Source organism: Misgurnus anguillicaudatus, chromosome 2, assembly GCF_027580225.2.
Source record: "Misgurnus anguillicaudatus chromosome 2, ASM2758022v2, whole genome shotgun sequence".
In the NCBI taxonomy this organism is placed as follows: Eukaryota; Metazoa; Chordata; class Actinopteri; order Cypriniformes; family Cobitidae; genus Misgurnus; species Misgurnus anguillicaudatus.
In genome coordinates, this window is record NC_073338.2 from 19,819,370 (window position 1) to 19,838,143 (window position 18,774).

The 18,774-nt window shown below is 36.8% G+C and overlaps 1 protein-coding gene across 4 annotated transcripts in view; it reads right to left on the minus strand.

Annotated features, from left to right (window-relative positions):
* astn1 (astrotactin 1) overlaps positions 1–18,774 on the minus strand; it is a 356,183-nt gene that overhangs the window by 267,849 nt on the left and 69,560 nt on the right. For 3 of the 4 annotated variants that reach the window (XM_073874213.1, XM_073874207.1, XM_073874206.1), the window contains exons 3-4: positions 7,056–7,449; positions 3,270–3,419 (exon numbers count right to left, since the gene is read on the minus strand). In XM_073874213.1, coding sequence (XP_073730314.1) covers positions 3,270–3,419; positions 7,056–7,449 — 544 coding nt within the window. The remainder of the gene's footprint in view (positions 1–3,269; positions 3,420–7,055; positions 7,450–18,774) is intronic. The other variant, XM_073874209.1, reaches the window with a different exon arrangement.

The window sequence follows — 18,774 nt, forward strand, 5'->3', positions numbered from 1 at the left end:
CTTAATAACTAATGGCCTGATAACTTGATATGAGTACAGTGATTCCAAATGAATGTCCAAAAAACTTGTAATATGTGTTCAATCAAAAGTTATATATGTTCCGTCTGTGTATATGAGCATCAGCGTGATGACCTTGCACCTTAAATTACCCCAAATGTATGGTCATACAGATAAAAGTAAAACAACATTATGAAACTGCAAATGGTGTACTTTAATTTGTGTACACTCACAATAAGGAGAAAATATTGTGCTTATTTAAAATCATTAAAAACATGACATGCTTTCTGCTGCTTTGGTTTTAGAGCACGTCACAAAAAAGAAAAGAAACTCAAATACTTTTTTTATTTGTTTTGTCAATCTGCTAATTATTTAAGTGTAACATATTTTGTGTAGGAATGAGTAAAGAACACAAATCCAGAAAGGAATTTATTTCTTTAAGACAGCCAGTCTGGCAGGGCAGACATTTCGGTATCTTTATTTTGTGAGCTGCCGCCGTGGGTTTTGTCTAGAAGGGATACAGCAAATGCAGAAAAGTTTAGAATTAGATTTGGAGGTAGAATTAGAATGAAAACAGCAGCCCTGGCTAAATGAGATACAAATACCTCCTAAATCCTGTGAAATGTTATGTTTAGAGTTAGGTTTGGGTGAAGGATTAGAATAAAACAGTGCCCATCCGGTGAGATTTCGTTTGCTGTATCCCTTCTATCACAACTGCAGGCGTGGCGGGAATGTTTTAGGCGTGGCGGCCCGCCACGGTAGAATGTATGTAGCAAAAACACTGTATATGTCACTTAAAGTGGTTACCTATGATTACAAGCCAGTGAACCAGTGAATTTAGTGCTATTTAGCACCATTATTTTAGGGTGTGTAGACCTTTTCAGCAGTAACAACATAAAAAAAAGCTTTAGTTGAACAAACGCAACTTCCAGTAAACTCAGCTAAGAATCAATAACAGTAGAGTCCTTTTTAGTAGTTTATTTCTGATAACAAGAAAAATAGTAGATAGGTTACCTTAGTTTAAATCATAGCTAAAGCGTATCAAAAACTACACAGAGCTAACGTCTCATATGTCAAAAAATATATATATTTAAATAAATTTCAAAATAAAAATGGCCAACACTTATATTTGCTGAGTAGGTTTACAAAAATATTTTTCACAGATATATTTTTGTCCATTTTTGGTTTGAAATATATATATATATATATATATATATATATATATATATATATATATATATATATATATATATATATATATATATAAATTAAAAAGCATTTAAAAGCATTCAAAATTATATTTTGCCCTTCATATATTTCAATCCAAGGAAATATATTCATGTCACATTGGAGGAAAAACATTGTTTATCTTATGAACATGTAAACATAACAGGTTTGAAAAGGTTAAAATTATTATTATTATTTAACTTTAAAAAATATAATTTATAAAATTAAGTTGTATTTAGCAGTTATTTAAAATATTTTTGGCAAAGAATACAATTTTGCAATACGGAATGTAAAATTAAAAATATATTTGCTTGTCCTTAAAAATACATTTTGAAATATGTATGAAAAAAAATATTATACGAAGGTAAAACTAAATATATTTCCATATTTAAAAATATATTTAATTGAGCATTACTTTCTACAAAATGTATTTAGCATATATTTAAAATATATTTTTGGCCAGAGAAATATATTTTTATGGAGTTGCTGTGAAAAAAATATATAATGTATACAATGTTAACTGCAGACCGGCATCCAAACTTCCCTTCACATAGATGTGATCACTGATCACCCTCTCTCCTCGTCTTTAGGAACCCAAAACATTTGTTGTTTTCGACTAAGTATTTGTTCCAGAGTTTAGGTAAACCACTCGCCAGACCATTAAACAAACAGAGACCGGAAGTTATAGTTCCGCCCAGACGCTAACCAGGACAACGCATGTGCATCCGATAAAACTGTTTACAGTTTATACGGGGTGGGCATTCCACTGTCCTGCAAAGTTTAGCTCCAACCCTAATCAAACATACCTGACAATCCAACCCATCCTCACCCCATGTCGTCAATATTTGACGACACTTGACCATTCGTCAATATGTGACGGGGAGGGTATACCTTTTGCGTCATTTTTTGACGAACTGGGGACTTCAATACTATTACGTCCGTTGCATTCTCTTTCCTATTTTCTTACCATTTTCGCGTTGGTTTAGGGTTAGATTTACATAATGACATCCCTACCCAAACCTAACTCTAACCCCAACGCCAGGTGACAACTGTTTAATTTCGCGTACACTGTTTAATTTTGCGTAATCTAACCCTAAACCAACGCGAAAATGGTAAGAAAATAGGAAGGAGAATGCAACGGACGTAATAGTATTGAAGTCCCCAGTTCGTCAAAAAATGACGCGAAAGGTATACCCTCCCCGTCACATGTTGACGAGTGGTCAGGTGTCGTCAAATATTGACGACATGGGGTGAGGATGTGTTGGACAATCCCAATCAAAAGCTATAGTATGACTTGGAAATTATATTTAGGTGTGTTTGATTAGGGTTGGAGCTAAACTTTGCAGGACAGTGGCCCTCCAGGACCAGAAATGCCCACCCCAGGTCTATATTCATAAATGTGACCCTGTCTCTGAAATCCAGGCTAAAGATCTTTGCACATTGTAGTCCAAAATTTTTGTATGCGTTCTTTTGTATTCGTGAACCTACAGATTTGTTACAGATTTGTCATTCAAACCTTGCACATTGAGTCCGATGCTTATTAATTAATCCGTTGCAAAATACAAAATTGGGTCTTCATAACGTTGGCACTATTCACTACGAATGGATGAATGAATGATATTAGTGCCAAGCTACTGTTTAGCTAATGAGCACAAAACTATAATATTTGTTCCCAATGGGTGCCAGTTTCACAGCCTACATGTTGCGAATAAGGTGCCCTTGAGGAAGGTAGATGTCCTCCAATTACTTCCCGGGCACTGTGTAACGGTGCACGTATTCGCACCAAATCATTTCGATACAAGACTTCTAGTGCACACGTGCTCTATCTAAACACACGCTTGATGCCGTAAAGTAAATCACAAAAAAAGATTTTAGCTAGGTTTTCAAAGGCAAGTTTATACTTTACAGAGTATTTCAAAGTAGATCTGAAGTTCAAATCACAGACCAAGACACAGTGTGATGTAAACAGACATGTATATTCGATCAGACACACAGACTGTATATGAAATGTATCACCGTGGGTGAAAGAGGACATCCAGACTCACCGTGTGTTTTGCTGGACAGACGCTTGCGCTGACTGGTGGAGGTGTTATGTGGGAAGAGTGTGTTTTGCTGGTGATTACTGTCAATGGGACTCGTGGCTATGATGTTATCCTTGTACTTGCTCATTAGGGACAATTTTGTACTGTCGTTTCCTGATGGTGAAAAGGTTACAATTAGGGATAAAGTGATGGGTTAGGTATGAGCAGATGGTCAGCAAATAACAGCCCACAGACGACGTAGAGAAACACTTATTACTTAGAAGGACACGGCTAAGAGGCCTCTATGAAGTATTTTCAGGGATAAAGCAATTGAGAGCCTTCACAGGCCAGTGACTCAGAATATGACATTTTGTCATTCACCATTACGCAACATTGCCATTCCCCATAGTTATCCTTATCCTGTACCTCCTCCCTTATAATGAGTAAATTGCACAACCGAAAAAAAAGAAGAAAAAAAAAACGACTGACACTGCAGAGTTTTTATTGTATTAGCCAAATTAGTGTGACAGCATGAAATCGTTCCCCTCCTGCATAGCCTTTTAGTGCAACTATTCAAGACAATTTCACATCTAATAAGAGGGCAACTATTTCAAGATCCATTTGTCCAATGGGCATGGGCAATCTGACACAGACTCTAGTCATGTGAATCTCATTATTTTGAAGCTGTGTGAGAAAATCAAGCAGTTCAATTTTAAGGCTAGCAATATGTTTACCATATCCAATATAAATCACATACAGGTTCCAGGATGTAAGGACAGATTTGGTATTGCATCACATAAACATATGCATAACGCCAAAAATATGTTCAAAGGATTATGCATAAAAAAACTACACTTCCTATGGTGTTATTCGAAAGATTATACATGAAAAACACACTCTTTGATCATGTGCATTCAATTATGAATTCATTGCCTGAGTTGTTTACGCACTTCAGAAATTAGGCTGAATCTAAAAGCTGAATTAGGAGTGTGAATTAATTTGGTAAAGGATTAAAGCATGTTATTAAAAAGTTTAAGGTTATTGGATCTCACTCATTAACTGGGTGTACACACAAATTGGTCCATATAACCTGAATATTCACACTAACATCATCATTCATACACATTTTGCGCTTAAAAATTATTCTAAATATTACTTATTATCATTGTAGATATAATTTTCACATATGGAATATAATATATTGCTTTTATCACGTAATATAAGAATATAAAAAAAGAAAAATATGACATGTTTTTTGTGGGTATATAATGTTATTGCTAAAGTAAATTACCCTAAATGTATTGCTGTACTTCATAAAAATTATTTAGCTTGATTTTAGCTTTATATTTGATATGCTCTGCAATAAAAATGTAGTCAATTATGTGTAACTAAGGCCTAGATTCAGGGCTGGCGCATTCGCGTGCGTGCCCCCCAAAGAGGTTGTTGTGCTCCCCTAGAAAAAAAAGTTTTTTATTAATTAAATTACATATTATATTATATATTAAACAGTAGCCTCTTATGGAATGGCTGAAATTCCACAAGGGGGCGTATTTGTTCGTTGCACAATAAACGTGACATCCGAATATATTCATTATAAATTGTGAATGAAAAGTGAGATTCGAACGAATGTCTGTTAGTAAACTAATTGTATACACTATTTATATAGTAATTCGGTCAGAAACTTCAAGATTGTGAGATGAACAAATCGTTTTGGATTAAAACACTTGGATATTCCATTTCCTTGGACTTTTGGGGATTTATGAACAATTTGTTTTGGACGATTTCACCGAAGCGGATAAAGGGAAGATTTTGAAGGTAAGTAAATATCCTAAATCGGTGCCGCCCAGTTCAGGTAACTAACAACTAGATTACAGTTTTGTGATTGCTAAAAATCATATGATGCTTTGTGTGCGCTTAATGGAATCCCGAAAGTCTAAGCTTTACAACGATGTGCCGCATGACCGTATATTTTGATGATTTAATGCTTCAAAGTTACAATGACGTAATGCAGCCTCACGTGCAAGGGAGGGGTTGTACCGTGTACGGCACAGTGTTCCTTATCAGGTTAAATGTTTCATGAATTTTATTGTAATAAAGGAAAATATAGTTGATATATGCTTTTTTAAATTAAAATAGAACAGTTTCTCTGATTGGTTGCATTGTGGTCTCAGGCGTCATTACGTCTTTAGCATATTAATGTGACTAGATACTAGCAACGTGTTTTTTCGCGGCATTTTATAGATTGTGTAAAATTTGGATATTAGAAAATTTAACGACAAACAAGCACCGCCTGCTCCATCTGACTTCATGCAAACACCGGTTGGCTCAAACTCTAAGATAAGGGCCAATGAGGTTGAAGCTGAATGTTTAAACCTAGAGGACACTGTTTTAAGGAAGTTTTATGTTCGCATATGCCACCTTTTGCTTTTAATTTACGCAAGTAATTAAATGGGAAGTGTGGCTATAAAATGTTAACAAAGGTCTTGTGCATGCTCTCAGGCAGAAGTTTACTGGTGTAAGCACACCAAAAGTGAATGTAATTATTTGCACAAGTAGATACAAAGTTAATTCAAAGATGCAAATTAACTTGAATTTGAACCGGATGATGTAAATGGCACGAATTGGGCGACTCGATTACTGTAAATAAGGAATATTGGTCCCAATAGTGTCTTCTGCACAAGTAAAAAATGTGCACCAGAAAAGAGCTCACTGACACATCCGGATTGACACGTCTGGATGTATAGGGAAATGGGGGACAGCATTTGCACAAGTAATTCAGAGCGGGTAATACAATGTGTCCCTTTGCTGTTTTGTGTGCACATACCATAACATGTCTACAGAAAGTGATGAATGGCTGTACAGGACAGGTTGTGCCGGAAATCCTTATATGGACATGGTTTGGGTAACTATTAAGCAAATTATTAACAACACACTTTTGCTTTATTGTGAAATTTGTGCTCAAAAAGAACACTTAAATGGGGTGGTTCAATGGTATTTCATGCATTCTGACTTATTAACACAGTTTAAGAATTTGTTTCCTCATGCTAATCATATGCAATGTGTCAAAAAAGAAGTTGGATGTGTTATGGAGTATTTCTGTGCCGAATGCACTTCGCCAGGGTTAGTACAAGTTTGTTTTTCCGAATGCGGGGTCCAGCTGACGTATAAGGGGTAAGCCATACGTATAATTTATTTTTTATGTGCACTTCCCCCGGAAAACCACGCCCACGCGTAAATCAGCAAGAACCGAGGACACTAAGTTACTGGCATCACTTCACGTGGCAGCTTTGTTGTATATCAAGACTCAACAATGGCACAAAAGAAGAAGTGTGTTTTTGATTTAAGGAGAAGAAAGCCAGCCTTATGGAAACAATGGATATAGTTTGTTTATACGGGGTAGCAGTCCCAACCGGGTCATGAGTTGCATGCGGTAAGTAAGACTTCTATGTTATGTTGGAAATAGGAGCGTAAGTGCATATTATATAAACGACATGAACATGTAATGAATTATAAGTTAAACAGTGTTGTTAAAGTGTTGAATGACTCATGACTGTTTTCGTAAATTATCGGTAAGAATTGGTAAAGCTGATCTGTCTTTCATAAATCTGATAAAACTAAAGACTCTACGGAAATATGTAAGATATAATACTACTTTATAGGTACGCCAGATTAACATCAGATATGCAGAAACAGCGTGTGTTACGGGACCTTTTATATATATTTATTAGTGACACATTGATTGACTTATAATTTTATAACTACTCTGCAGCAGCCTACATATTTACTGTAGTATGCGGTGAGCTCACACACCTGGGGTGAGATCCATGCCGGCTTTTTCATTGCACCCTTGAAGCGAGTCAAGGGTACGAGTCACCTGACTGGTAAAGTCTTCGCCTCCGTTCATACACTCACGCTGGAGGTGATGTCGCAGGTCTGTGATGTCATACTCGTAGCCATCCAGAATGGGCGTCTCGCGGATGCTGAGGGTGCCGCTGGAGTTGTGGCCCTGTCCGCGCGAATTCCTCAAACTCTCCCTCGCCTGGCCACCCATCAGAACGGACGGGATGTAGTGGATCTCGTTGGCCGCCTCGGCGCTGGCGCTCTTCTGCGGCTGAGGGACCCGGCGGCGCTTACACCAGCGTCTGCGGATGTACAGGATCAATACCAAACACAGGATGGACAGCAGCAGAGCAATCATGCCTCCCTGCAGGAAAAGACAACAACGGAAAGATAACATTTATAAAAAACAGAGATTTTTTTACATTATTGCACTTGGCAGATCCAAAGCAACTTACCAATAACCTTTGCAATGCTACAATAACTGCAATGCATATACTGACTTTAATTTTCAATTATTTAAAGCAACATACCCAGCAAGCTTCTTGTTACAAGTGCCAAGAAATGTAGAACATACATTAAATAATAAAAGATGTATTCTATTTATGTCAGAAATTAGTGGGACCATGGTGAGTAATAGGTATGCCTGTTTTAATAAATACAGATCGCTTTACAGCCTGCACCATAAAGAATAAAAATAAGGTCTGAAACTGCTACAGTATATATCCTTTCTGTTCTCACCACTTTCAAATGTATTACATCAGCTTACTGGTAGTACAAGATGTGTACAAGGTAACAGTAGGAGGGAAAACGGGCCAGATAAAAGAGAATACATTATACAAAACGATTCTGAGCTATAAACATACATCCTTGAACACAGGGTTGTGTGGAAATTTAAAGCATTCTTAATTATATTGATGTTCATATTGTGCACCTGTGGCTCAGTTGTTAAAGCATGGCAATAACTATGCCAAGGTCATGGGTTCAAGTCTCAGGTAATACACAAACAAACTAAAATGAAGACTCTGAAAGTAAAGCAAGTCTGCATTGCCAAATGTAAATTAAGAAAAAATAATTCTGAAAACTATGTGAGATATAGACGGTTTTATTGGATACACCCACGTTGCAACGTTTACGCGCCTGGCCCGAAGGAAACTTTCGAAGTGCATGTTTATCGGTCTGGTTAGTGACTAAACTGAACTCTTGAACAAATACCTAGTGAAAAATAAATATGTTTTAGTTTCCAAAAGATGAGGGGAGACAGCGAGCATGGATCACCGATGGACAGATTTGGCAGCCAGGCGTTGTGTAAATTTTACATAATAACGTTTACTCAGTGTAAAAGTTGATATGTTTTCGCTATGATTTGAACTAATTTACTTGTTATTTACTGTATCAAGCTTTTTATCAGAAATAATCTGCACTCAAAAGCAGTTTAAGTTGTTGCCACTGAAACTGTCTATATGTGTGCTGCTAAAGAGTTGTTTAAAAACCAAACTAAGACTGTGCCCATATCCAGCACCGGATTCAACAAATAATTTGTTTTATGTAATTTGATTTCCTTTGGGTCCATCACTTTGAATTAGCCGAACAGGCAAAATTTAACTTTAACTGCAGAGAAAATAAGGAAGAGCTGCAATGTTACAGATGGTTTAAAATGAGACCAGATGGCATTTCACTTTATAAAAGGAAAACTAGGAAGACCAAACGAAACATCAGTCTAGCTGCATGCGGGGCTGCAATCGAATTAGCACAAGTAAAGATGGAAGTGATGCTATTCCTGGTTTGTCTTGAATTTGAAATTCAATATCATTTAAAGTCAGATTATTTTTACACCGCTTTTAGGCCCCTATCATACACCTGGCGCAATGCAGTGCAATGCCAGTTGCTAGTTTCAACCCGGTGCAATTATCAAGTTGTTTAAATAGCAAATGCATTTGCGCCCAATTTTGCGCCCATGGGCATTCTGTTTTGAAAAGGAGGTGTGTTCAAGTGCATTGTTGGGGCATTGCTATTTTGAGACAACTAAAATAGCCTACGCCATTGACCAACTTAAGTCTAAAGTCAATAGCGCAATATTGTTTTTGTTATTTAATGAATGCAATATGCGCCAACAAACACATGGATGCGTAGCACCACACAAATGTTTTAAATATGAACAATTAAAGGATTAATATGTAAAAGATTATTATTGAGTCTCTTGGACATACAAGAAGACCAATTGCGAGACGTTAGAAGGCGTATGGAGCTGCTTCACCTGTATAGCCTTGTAAGTTATTGAATGTTTTGCTTTAAACAAATGCAAATATTGCATCTTTTTTTATGCTACCCCACGAATTTCTTGTATATAATGGCTTTGTATCTGTGGATATCCTTTCAAAACACTCACGGTGCTGTCGGCTCTCGACACGTTTGTAAATTTTTTATCTCTTGTTTGTTACAAATAAAATATTTTTAGAGTACAAACCTTTTCTTGAATATTTGTAAATCATTTTTTGAGATTACACTGATCATGTAGGTTATCCTTCCATTTACACCAATTAAAAGCCTGCACATTTTACTTCCATGACTAAAAGAAAACGACTTTTTAAGGTTTTAAACAAATGTTTTTTGCTCTTGACGCTTCAAATTAGTTTATGATAAAAGAGATGCTCGCATTTGACAAATACTCGCTTAAATACTCCAGCCTATGGCCGCTGCTATAGAACTACCACTATTTGTACAACACTAAGGCGGCACGACACAACATGAAACTTTGCTCGAAGTATCACCTGGATCTCTTTGAACGCGAGCATTGAGAACATTGTTTGTGTACACAGAGTTTACTAAAAAGAAAGGTTTTAAACAACTGACTTTGACTGTTATTGCTCGTCATCTTTGCCAGACATAAAGAATCGATTTCCGAATGCGAATTAATGAATCTCATATGCGGCACCTTTTTCAACTAGAAGGTCAATATTGTTTTTCACTTACGACAAAACAACAAATTATCTGTGCATTTATATGGAACTATCCTTTAGGAGCTATCCATCTTTACTCTCCTCCCTCCTTACGTCACATTCGGAGATCGATACATCTTGACTGGGAAGATGTCGGTGAGCGGACGCCAAAACAACCAAAGTAAGTTGTTCAAAACCTTCTTTTTAGTAAACTCTGTACACAAACAATGTTCTCAATGCTCGAGTTCACGTGTAGAGACACAGCTGATACTTCAAGCAAAGTATTATGTTGTGTCGAGCCTTCTTAGTGTTGTAAAAAAGCAATGAAAATTTTTGATGCTCACAACATATTGAAGGCATAGCTTCTAGTTCTTTTGCAACCACTTCAGGTACTCAAAATGGCGGAAGACAAGTTTGAGATGTGAGTGACGGCAGCTGATATTCATCTATAGATATGTGAAATATTTGTAGGCTTATTGTATGTGCATTACTCAGGCATGCAAGGACAATATAAACAAACTTGAGCATAACATACAGTATATCATTCTCAACATTTGAGTCATACAGGGTAGCTTGATTATTAATTTTTATTCAATAGCTGCTTGTAAACAAAAGTTTTGTGATGTGCCCTTAAGTAAAGACAAAACACCATAACCTTAAAGGTCACAGACATTCAAAGAAACTGATCTGATTCTTAAATATAATTATTTTTATTGTATGAAAAAGTAAATAAGAGAAATGTGTTATTGTTGGATGAACTATTCCTTTAAAACACTGGAGGGAAATGACTAAACTGCTTTGGTGTAATTAGACGCTCCTCAGTGGTTTTTGTTGTTCAATATGATTTCGTGCCTACTCTGTGCTAAATTGAACGTGTTTAGTATTCTGGAAAACAATTCGAAGCCCATGCAGGGAAGATCTCTTCAAGATTATTGGTTATGGAAACTGTACAAGAGCATTGGATGATGGTTGAGCATTGCTTTATGATAAATCACCCTCTGCTCCAGCTGTAAAATCAATGCAAAGCGTGCCTCCCATTCTTTTGTTTCTGAATCTCATTGAGTTTCTTCTCTCTAAAAGTACAAAGATAATAAATAATTGTGATTTCTTGAGACAAGAGTTTAGTTTTGCTTGTTTATGTGCGAGTGCGTGTGATGTAAGACCAAGGGTCTGGCCAATATTAATGAATGGGCCATTGTGGGACAATTTCCCAGATGGGCCTTTATCTGATCTAGGTGGCATATGTGGAATAAATGAAAGAGGCAAGAGGAAATGCCCTTTCCGTTCAAGGGTGCATGTGGGCATAAAATAAGGTTATACGAGGCACTTAAACTCCACGTGGTTTTAGCAAAAGAAAGCCTGTGGAAACAAAATGGATTTACTGAACAGGTCATGACTTCAGTATTTTTATTGTCCTATTCATTACGCCTCCTTTGTAAAAATGCTCTTTGGCCAATATGTTCCGTCATCGGCACTTTGCCATATCATCCAGGTGAAAGAAAAGATCAGTAAAATCGTGTTTACCTTGAAACATTGCTTGTCTATTCAAATGTAAAAGAAAAGTATTTAACTGTATGTATATTGTAAATGAGCATTTTTATCAGACTCTTTTGTCTTCAGTAATTTCACTTGAAAAGGTTATTAGTTAGTAATTAAAATGCCTTATTTTCACAAAAGGCACTTCATTTCATTGGTATTTAACAAATTTGACTGTCTTTTGCTGCAAAAACCTCCACTTCTAAAAATCAATCCACTTCTTTGGACAAGACATAGCAAACAATTACAAAATCAATAAGGTTGGAAATAGAATCATTGCAAATGATGAAAGTCAGAATTCAAACATTAAAAATGAAAAAAGTGAACCACACATTAGGGGACATTGTTATGCACGTGTCTGCCATATTCGGTATTCGGATCCAAGTATTTACAAGAGATGCAAGTTCGAATGTGATCCATAGTTTTTTCACATTTGTCTTTAGTGCTCTTTGAGAAGTTTGCTGAAAAATCGATATTGAGCTTTACAAATTCTGATACTCTCTCCTGAATGCAGATGGCTGTACCGGAAGCTAGTTATTTTCTTTTGTAAAGATTTAAATATGGATATTTCGCTTACAAAATTGCATTGATTACCTTCAGAAGGCCTGTATTTATCCCCCTGTAGCCGCGTGGATTTCTTTTACGAAGGATGAATGCACATTTTTTGGACTTGAAGGAGCTGGACTCTATATATTAATCCATTACAAAGTTTGGAAGAGCTAGCACATTTTAAAAAATATCTAAATATGTGTTTGTATGAAAAATGATAGACATATGTAACTCAGATGGCTTAAGGGTGAGTAAAGCATGGGGTCATTTCAATTTTGTCCGAACTATCACTTTAAAGGGGACATTTCACAAGACTGTTTAAAGATGTAAAAGAAATCTGTGCGTATGTGAAGTTTTAGCTCAAAATACCTTACGGATCATTTATTATAGCATGTTAAAATTGTCACTTTGTAGGTGTACACAAAAATGTGCCGTTTTTGGGTGTGTCCTATAAAATGCAAATGAGCTGATGAAATGCAAACACTGATCGCCATAATGGTGGTTTGTTGAAATTGAAACTCATTTGTGCTGTCATTTTTTTTATCTCTGCACTAAATGACAGTGCCGTGGTTGGATAGTGCAGATTAAGGGGCGGTATTATACCTTCTGACATCACAAGGGGAGCCAAATTTTAATTACCTATTTTTTTACATGCTTGCATAGAATGGTTTACCAAAACTAAGTTGCTGGGTTGATCTTTTTCACATTTTATAGGCTGATAGAAGCACTGGAGGCGCAATTATAGCAATTAAACATGGTAAAAGTCAGATTTTCATTATATGTCCCCTTTAAACTGCTGTAAAACTAATACCAATGCAGAAACTTAATGCCACTCTCCATGCTACACTGTATATTAAAGACCACCATGTTTTTACACAATGTTTAAAAGTGTACTCATGGGAGTCAGTGCATTTATGATGATTTATATATATTACTTAATATTCATGAAATACTACATTATAAATACACAGCTCTGAGTATGTACATCTAGACTGCAGTGTTACCTAAAATAGCTATTCCAGGAACATCATCATCGTGGCTGCCTCTAAGATTCATCTTTCACTGCTTTTAACATTGCTTGCCCCTCTTTCAACATTCTTAGCCATCGGTTACATTCACGCAGCCTGGGGCCCTTGGGAAGACGCTCAATGTAAAGATATATCGCCTTCCTCTTATGGTTGCTAACAGGGCAGAAACTCACATTTCCAGCAGGTCTGTTTTATAAATGGATTTGAAAATTCAGGATGTATACACCTTCACGCCCGACAATGCCTTCCAGGTGCCTTCTACAGAAGTTAAGTTCAATAGGGACCGGAAAAACACGGAACGGTTTTGGTAGTTTGTGAAGCTGTTGAGTTCAGGAAGAAAATGTCCACTAGCCAGTGTTTGTACTGTATAAACACATAAGGATGGAGGTAAGAATTACTACAGTATGCTATTTCTTATAAATCTTCATATCAGGTGTTTGTCGAGTAACTATTTTATTGAATGTTCCCCAAAAAGGATTGATATCTGTTATACTGCTTCGGCCCCCATTCGTATCTGCTTCCCTAATGCCACTGTGCCAGTTTCATCTGAAACACTATCTTCTACAATTCTCAGAAGAAAGGGAAATTATGCATGCATGCCCCAGAAGAAAGAAGGAATAGGACTGTTTACCCGTAACTACATCAGCACAAGGTTTGATACTGTTTTATTGGCAACGAGGAGCAAGACAACACAAAGAAAACTGGATCTAATAGTTTAGACCACAACATTTTTTTTTTCGGAGACATTAATCCAAAGCCTAGATTGAATAGAGGAAGAAAACAAAATGAATCGGTCTCAGCTCAAGAGGTCACAAGTGGATTTTTGTTGAAAACTATATCTGGAAGATTAATATGGAGTCTATAGAGACAGTCAAAGCGACCCATAACATTTATAGTGATGAAATCATACCGTACGGTTGCATAATCGAATAATAAAGGAAGCTGAGAATCTTTTAAGATGCATTAGTTCAATCAATGCTGTAATTGCATTAGCCTCATACAGTATATATCCACCATTCAATAAAGGGCATTACTGGCTTATCAGCACTGCACATTGAGAGAGTAAATTTACCTCAGTGAGAGGGACAATTACACTTTTTCTCGAATAAAAGGGGAGACCAGGACTAGTTATCACACTTTTTACTTCTTTTCTAAAATATTTAAAACATTCTCTGTAGGCTATACATTTTCCAGAAAGTTTTTTGTATAGACACAAAATCTAAAAGTCTATTGACAATACTACTGAAAAGCAAAATAAAAGTCTGATTGAGAAAACGAACACTATTTATATTGTTTTTGCCTCTTGTACACAACCACGTTTGTGCTTAGTCTGCGCATGCGCCGGAAGTGATCTCTCGCGCCTGTACGTCACTCATTGTTTACACAGAACAGAGAGTGTATGTAAGACAGCTAATAGACATTGTACTAATTTGCGCTTATCCGGGATGTAAACCGACGTAAAAGAAAACAATTACATATGCTCGCGCGAACTCATCCAGGAGATCACTTCCGGCGCATGCGCAGACCAAGCACAGACGCGGCCGTGCACAAGAGGCAAAAACAAAACAAATAGTGTTCGTTTTCTCACACAAACCGCTCGTTTCGTGTCTTAGGCCATCAATGTGTACTTACGATGGACAGTTGTTCAATTTGGACTTCTCTGTGCATGCTCTTTGAGGTAACGTTTAGTAAGTGACCATAGACCTGCATTATATGACTGACAGACAACAACGGTTTGACCTAACAACATCAAAAGTGAAACTACCGCGGAAACCAAGACACCTACATCTTGGATGCCCTTGAGGTAAGCTAAAACATATCAGAATTTAATTTCAAAGTGAACTATTGCTTTAACTGAAGAACTGTTGTAGGTTATATGAATGTGTGTATATTTAATTCATACACTGAAGACTGTGAAGTGTTTTAATTATTTTCTTTCTAAAGGCATATTAAATTGCTCTTTGTGGAAGGAATATTTGTTGTGCTAATTTATTTGATTCTCTATTAAAGCAATAATAATAAACCTAAGTGCTGCAATGTAACATATGTGGTATTAGTTTATCTAGAAAAAAATGCTAAGTATAGGTGAAATTTAATTTCAGTTAAACAATTAAAAAATACAAAAGCATTTACGAAAAAGCTATGCAAATGTAAAAGGTATAACAATATCAAAACATTGTTATGCCCAATAAATAAATATTTGCCTCAGACAAAAAGCACTCATGTAACTTGAATCAATACAGGTTCTGTGACAGCTAGCCCCAGTTTCTCTTTTATTACAATTTTATTACAAAAAGGGACAAATAAAATAAATAAATAAATAAAGCACATCATTTCAAATTCCCTGTTCGTCTAATGTAACATCATCTAATAAAATAATGCCAAACATATATTTATATCTAACTCAGTCTGTGAAACCCAGCTAAAGTAAAGGTGACCTTTGTCCCTAGAGCTGTTCAGCTTTTAAATTCCCAGCCCTCACACCTCAAAAATCTTTGGACTATACTACATTCTATAGACTGATAATTGATGCATTCATCCCATATCCCTTTCTTTATATATTTATGTATTGATGATGTACGGTATTGTATGTGGTGGAATGTGCTGCTCGTTGTGTCTCTTATGCGAGTATAAAAATCATCCTGCATAATGTAAAGAACATTCTGTGAAAATATAACCTTGAATGCAAATGTCATGAAAGATTGAATTTAATGTACAATTAATAGTTCAAATCAAGTTGGAGATATATATAATTGTTCTCCGTGTAGTTGCTTTTTAATTATTGCTGTGTTTAATTAACTAAAAAAATCCCATCTACTGCTGTGCTAAATCTAGAACGCAATACCATCTGTTTCTGTTGTCGTATAAGGACGGTTGTCAGCTGATGTGATATAGATGCAGTGAGCACTATGTTGCATGCGCTGCCCATCATTCTGCCCAGCATGAGCAAATCACTGCAAGGGCACGGAGCAGCTGAGCCAGCCATCCGTGGAGAGATAAACCACCAGGGAACAAGCTTCAGGCTTGCAAATGGGAGAAACGGGGGTCAGGAGCAGCCTATGGATGTTCAGCCTTGCTGAGTAGTGCAAATTGTAACTTGTAAAATGGTCAGCTGAATGAAGGGGAGGTGCGTCGCTACAAACCTCCCTGTTAAGAATACAGCCCTATTCGAGAGAATATTACTGCGGGAAAACTTTGTTAAACATCAACCATCCTGCAAATGTGGTATTTGTAGGTGAGGTTCTCTTAGGTAAAGGCCCACCTGCAGTTGAGAAGTGGAAAAACTAATTGCTGATCTTTTACAGATGCTGAAAGACAACAGCGGGATGGAGGGTGGTCACTTTTCGCCAGCGCGTGTAAGCAAGCCACTGCTGTTTTCGATGGGTTACACATTACCCCCCAAAGAGAAAAAAATAAGCTTTGATGGAAAAACATTTTCAATTTACAACATGGCCTTTGTGAAAGCAGCTGGAGATGCTAGCTTGAAGAAAAGACGGTTAAAATAGCAGGGGAAAAAACACATTAGAGTCATTATGACAGCACAGCTGGCCGTTCATCAAGGCACATTTGACAAGTGCTCATCCATCCGAGCCTTAAACTGAATCACGGTGAAAATGCAAGCCTGGCGCTGAACGCCCACCTCCACTGAGCTGAGCAAAAGCCCCAGCTGGTCAAAGGACCGCGCCACGTCCAGAGACAAGACAAGGACTGGTGACAGGTGTCTGCGCTGGCGGCTCGTTTTCTTTGGGCCCGGCGTCGTTGCAAAGCAGTTTTTGGGGGGCACCAGATTCAGGACCCTGCCCTCAGGCTGAGACCCAAGCTGGAGACACGACATAAGTACCATCTGTCACAGAATCTGAATACCTCCACACCAGAGAAAATGTCACTCTGGCACCTTGAAAAAAAGTCTTGGCTCTGAGCAGAAAACGAGCGAAGTAAAATGAAATGTCAAATTTTATGGAAGGGATGTGCCGTGAAGGTTTACGGAAAGGAAGCAGTTTTGAGATCTAGATGAGTTTTTTTATTACTATTACCATTTTCAAGCTTTCATTTGCATTGTGAATGCACTGAGATTGAAGCTCAAGGTCACCTGATCATTTCACATGCAGCGAGCGTCACGGTATATGCAGCAATGACCGGTTTTGCTCATATTTTAAAATAGAAATGATCAATCACACTCCGATTTGAACTTTTCTGCCCGTGAACAATGTCCTGAGAAACGTGCAAAAAAACTTGCAAGGAGCGCATTATCAGAGGACAAATGCAATGAAATCAATGAAAGTTATAAAAGCAACCCATAAGGTTCTGCTACAACCCCGTATCACAAAATTATGTACCTTTTGCGTCACGTATTTTTTGTTTACGTGTCACTGCCACATATTTGTTACTCAACTGTATTGTCCTATTTTCAAACCATTAGGGTAAGATTTGGTGTTTGCATTCGGACAGGGGTCACCAAACTTTTTTCTCTGGGGGCCACATTATCGTTCCTGACTGTGATGGGAGGCCGGGTCAGCTATATAACATAGAATTGTATGACCCAGACCAAAATGACCACCAGCAGACCTAATTGTGTAGTAGAGACTACTAGCCTGGCACAGCCAAAGTCCTCATCAGTAAATGGCTTTCCAAGGGTAGCTAGTAGGTGAGCTACCTTCACTCTAAAAATGTCTGGGTTATTTTTGACCCACAACGGGTAAACACTGGACAGAACACGTGCTGGGTCAAAAATAACCCCGTGCTGGGCTAAAAAATGACTCAATGTTGGGTTGTTGTTATGCAACCATGGGGTATAACAACCCAGCAGTTGGGTTAAAACAACCCAGTATTGGGTCAATTTTAACCCGGCGTTGTGTTCTGTCCACCATTTTCCCATTATGGGTCAAAAATAATCCAGACATTTCTAGAGTGTTATAGCCAGGGCCAGACTGAATCCGCAGACTTTTTTTGCTTTTTCTCTGAAAATTCAGCGGAATAATTTTAAATGTCTTTAGAAGATATTACAGAATTTAAGCTATAAATATTACAAAATTGCATCTAAAATAATTACTTTTTAAAGGCTTACAATGAAAATGAATTCCTCTGAATTAAACTGGACCAACATGAACCAGAAAATGTGCATGTCAAGATAGAATTATAGTTTGTATATAAAATGATATATATATATATATATATATATATTGTTTAGTGTTATATATTATAGCAGAATAAAAAAGCTTTTGTTATAATATATAACACTAAACAATATATATATATATATATATATATATATATATATATATATATATATATATATATATATATATATTGTTTAGTGTTATATATTATAGCAGAATAAAAAAGCTTTTTGTTAATATGTTCTCATTATGAATTAAGCACGTATGAAGATAATTTCATAATTTTACAACGCAATGTAAACTTTATATTAAACATAACGAGAGCATTCGTCTTGTAAACGAATTTGATATGATGATGTGCTGAATGCTGCCTGTCGCGTCACATAGACAACAGAGACAAGTAAGATCAGCTTAATATGAAATGGTTCGTGCTCTCTATCATTAAAACCAATCACAGCAAACAGCACGCGCAGGTTTACTTGTCAATGCGGCAATGCCGCTCACAACACCCGAAGCTATGTAT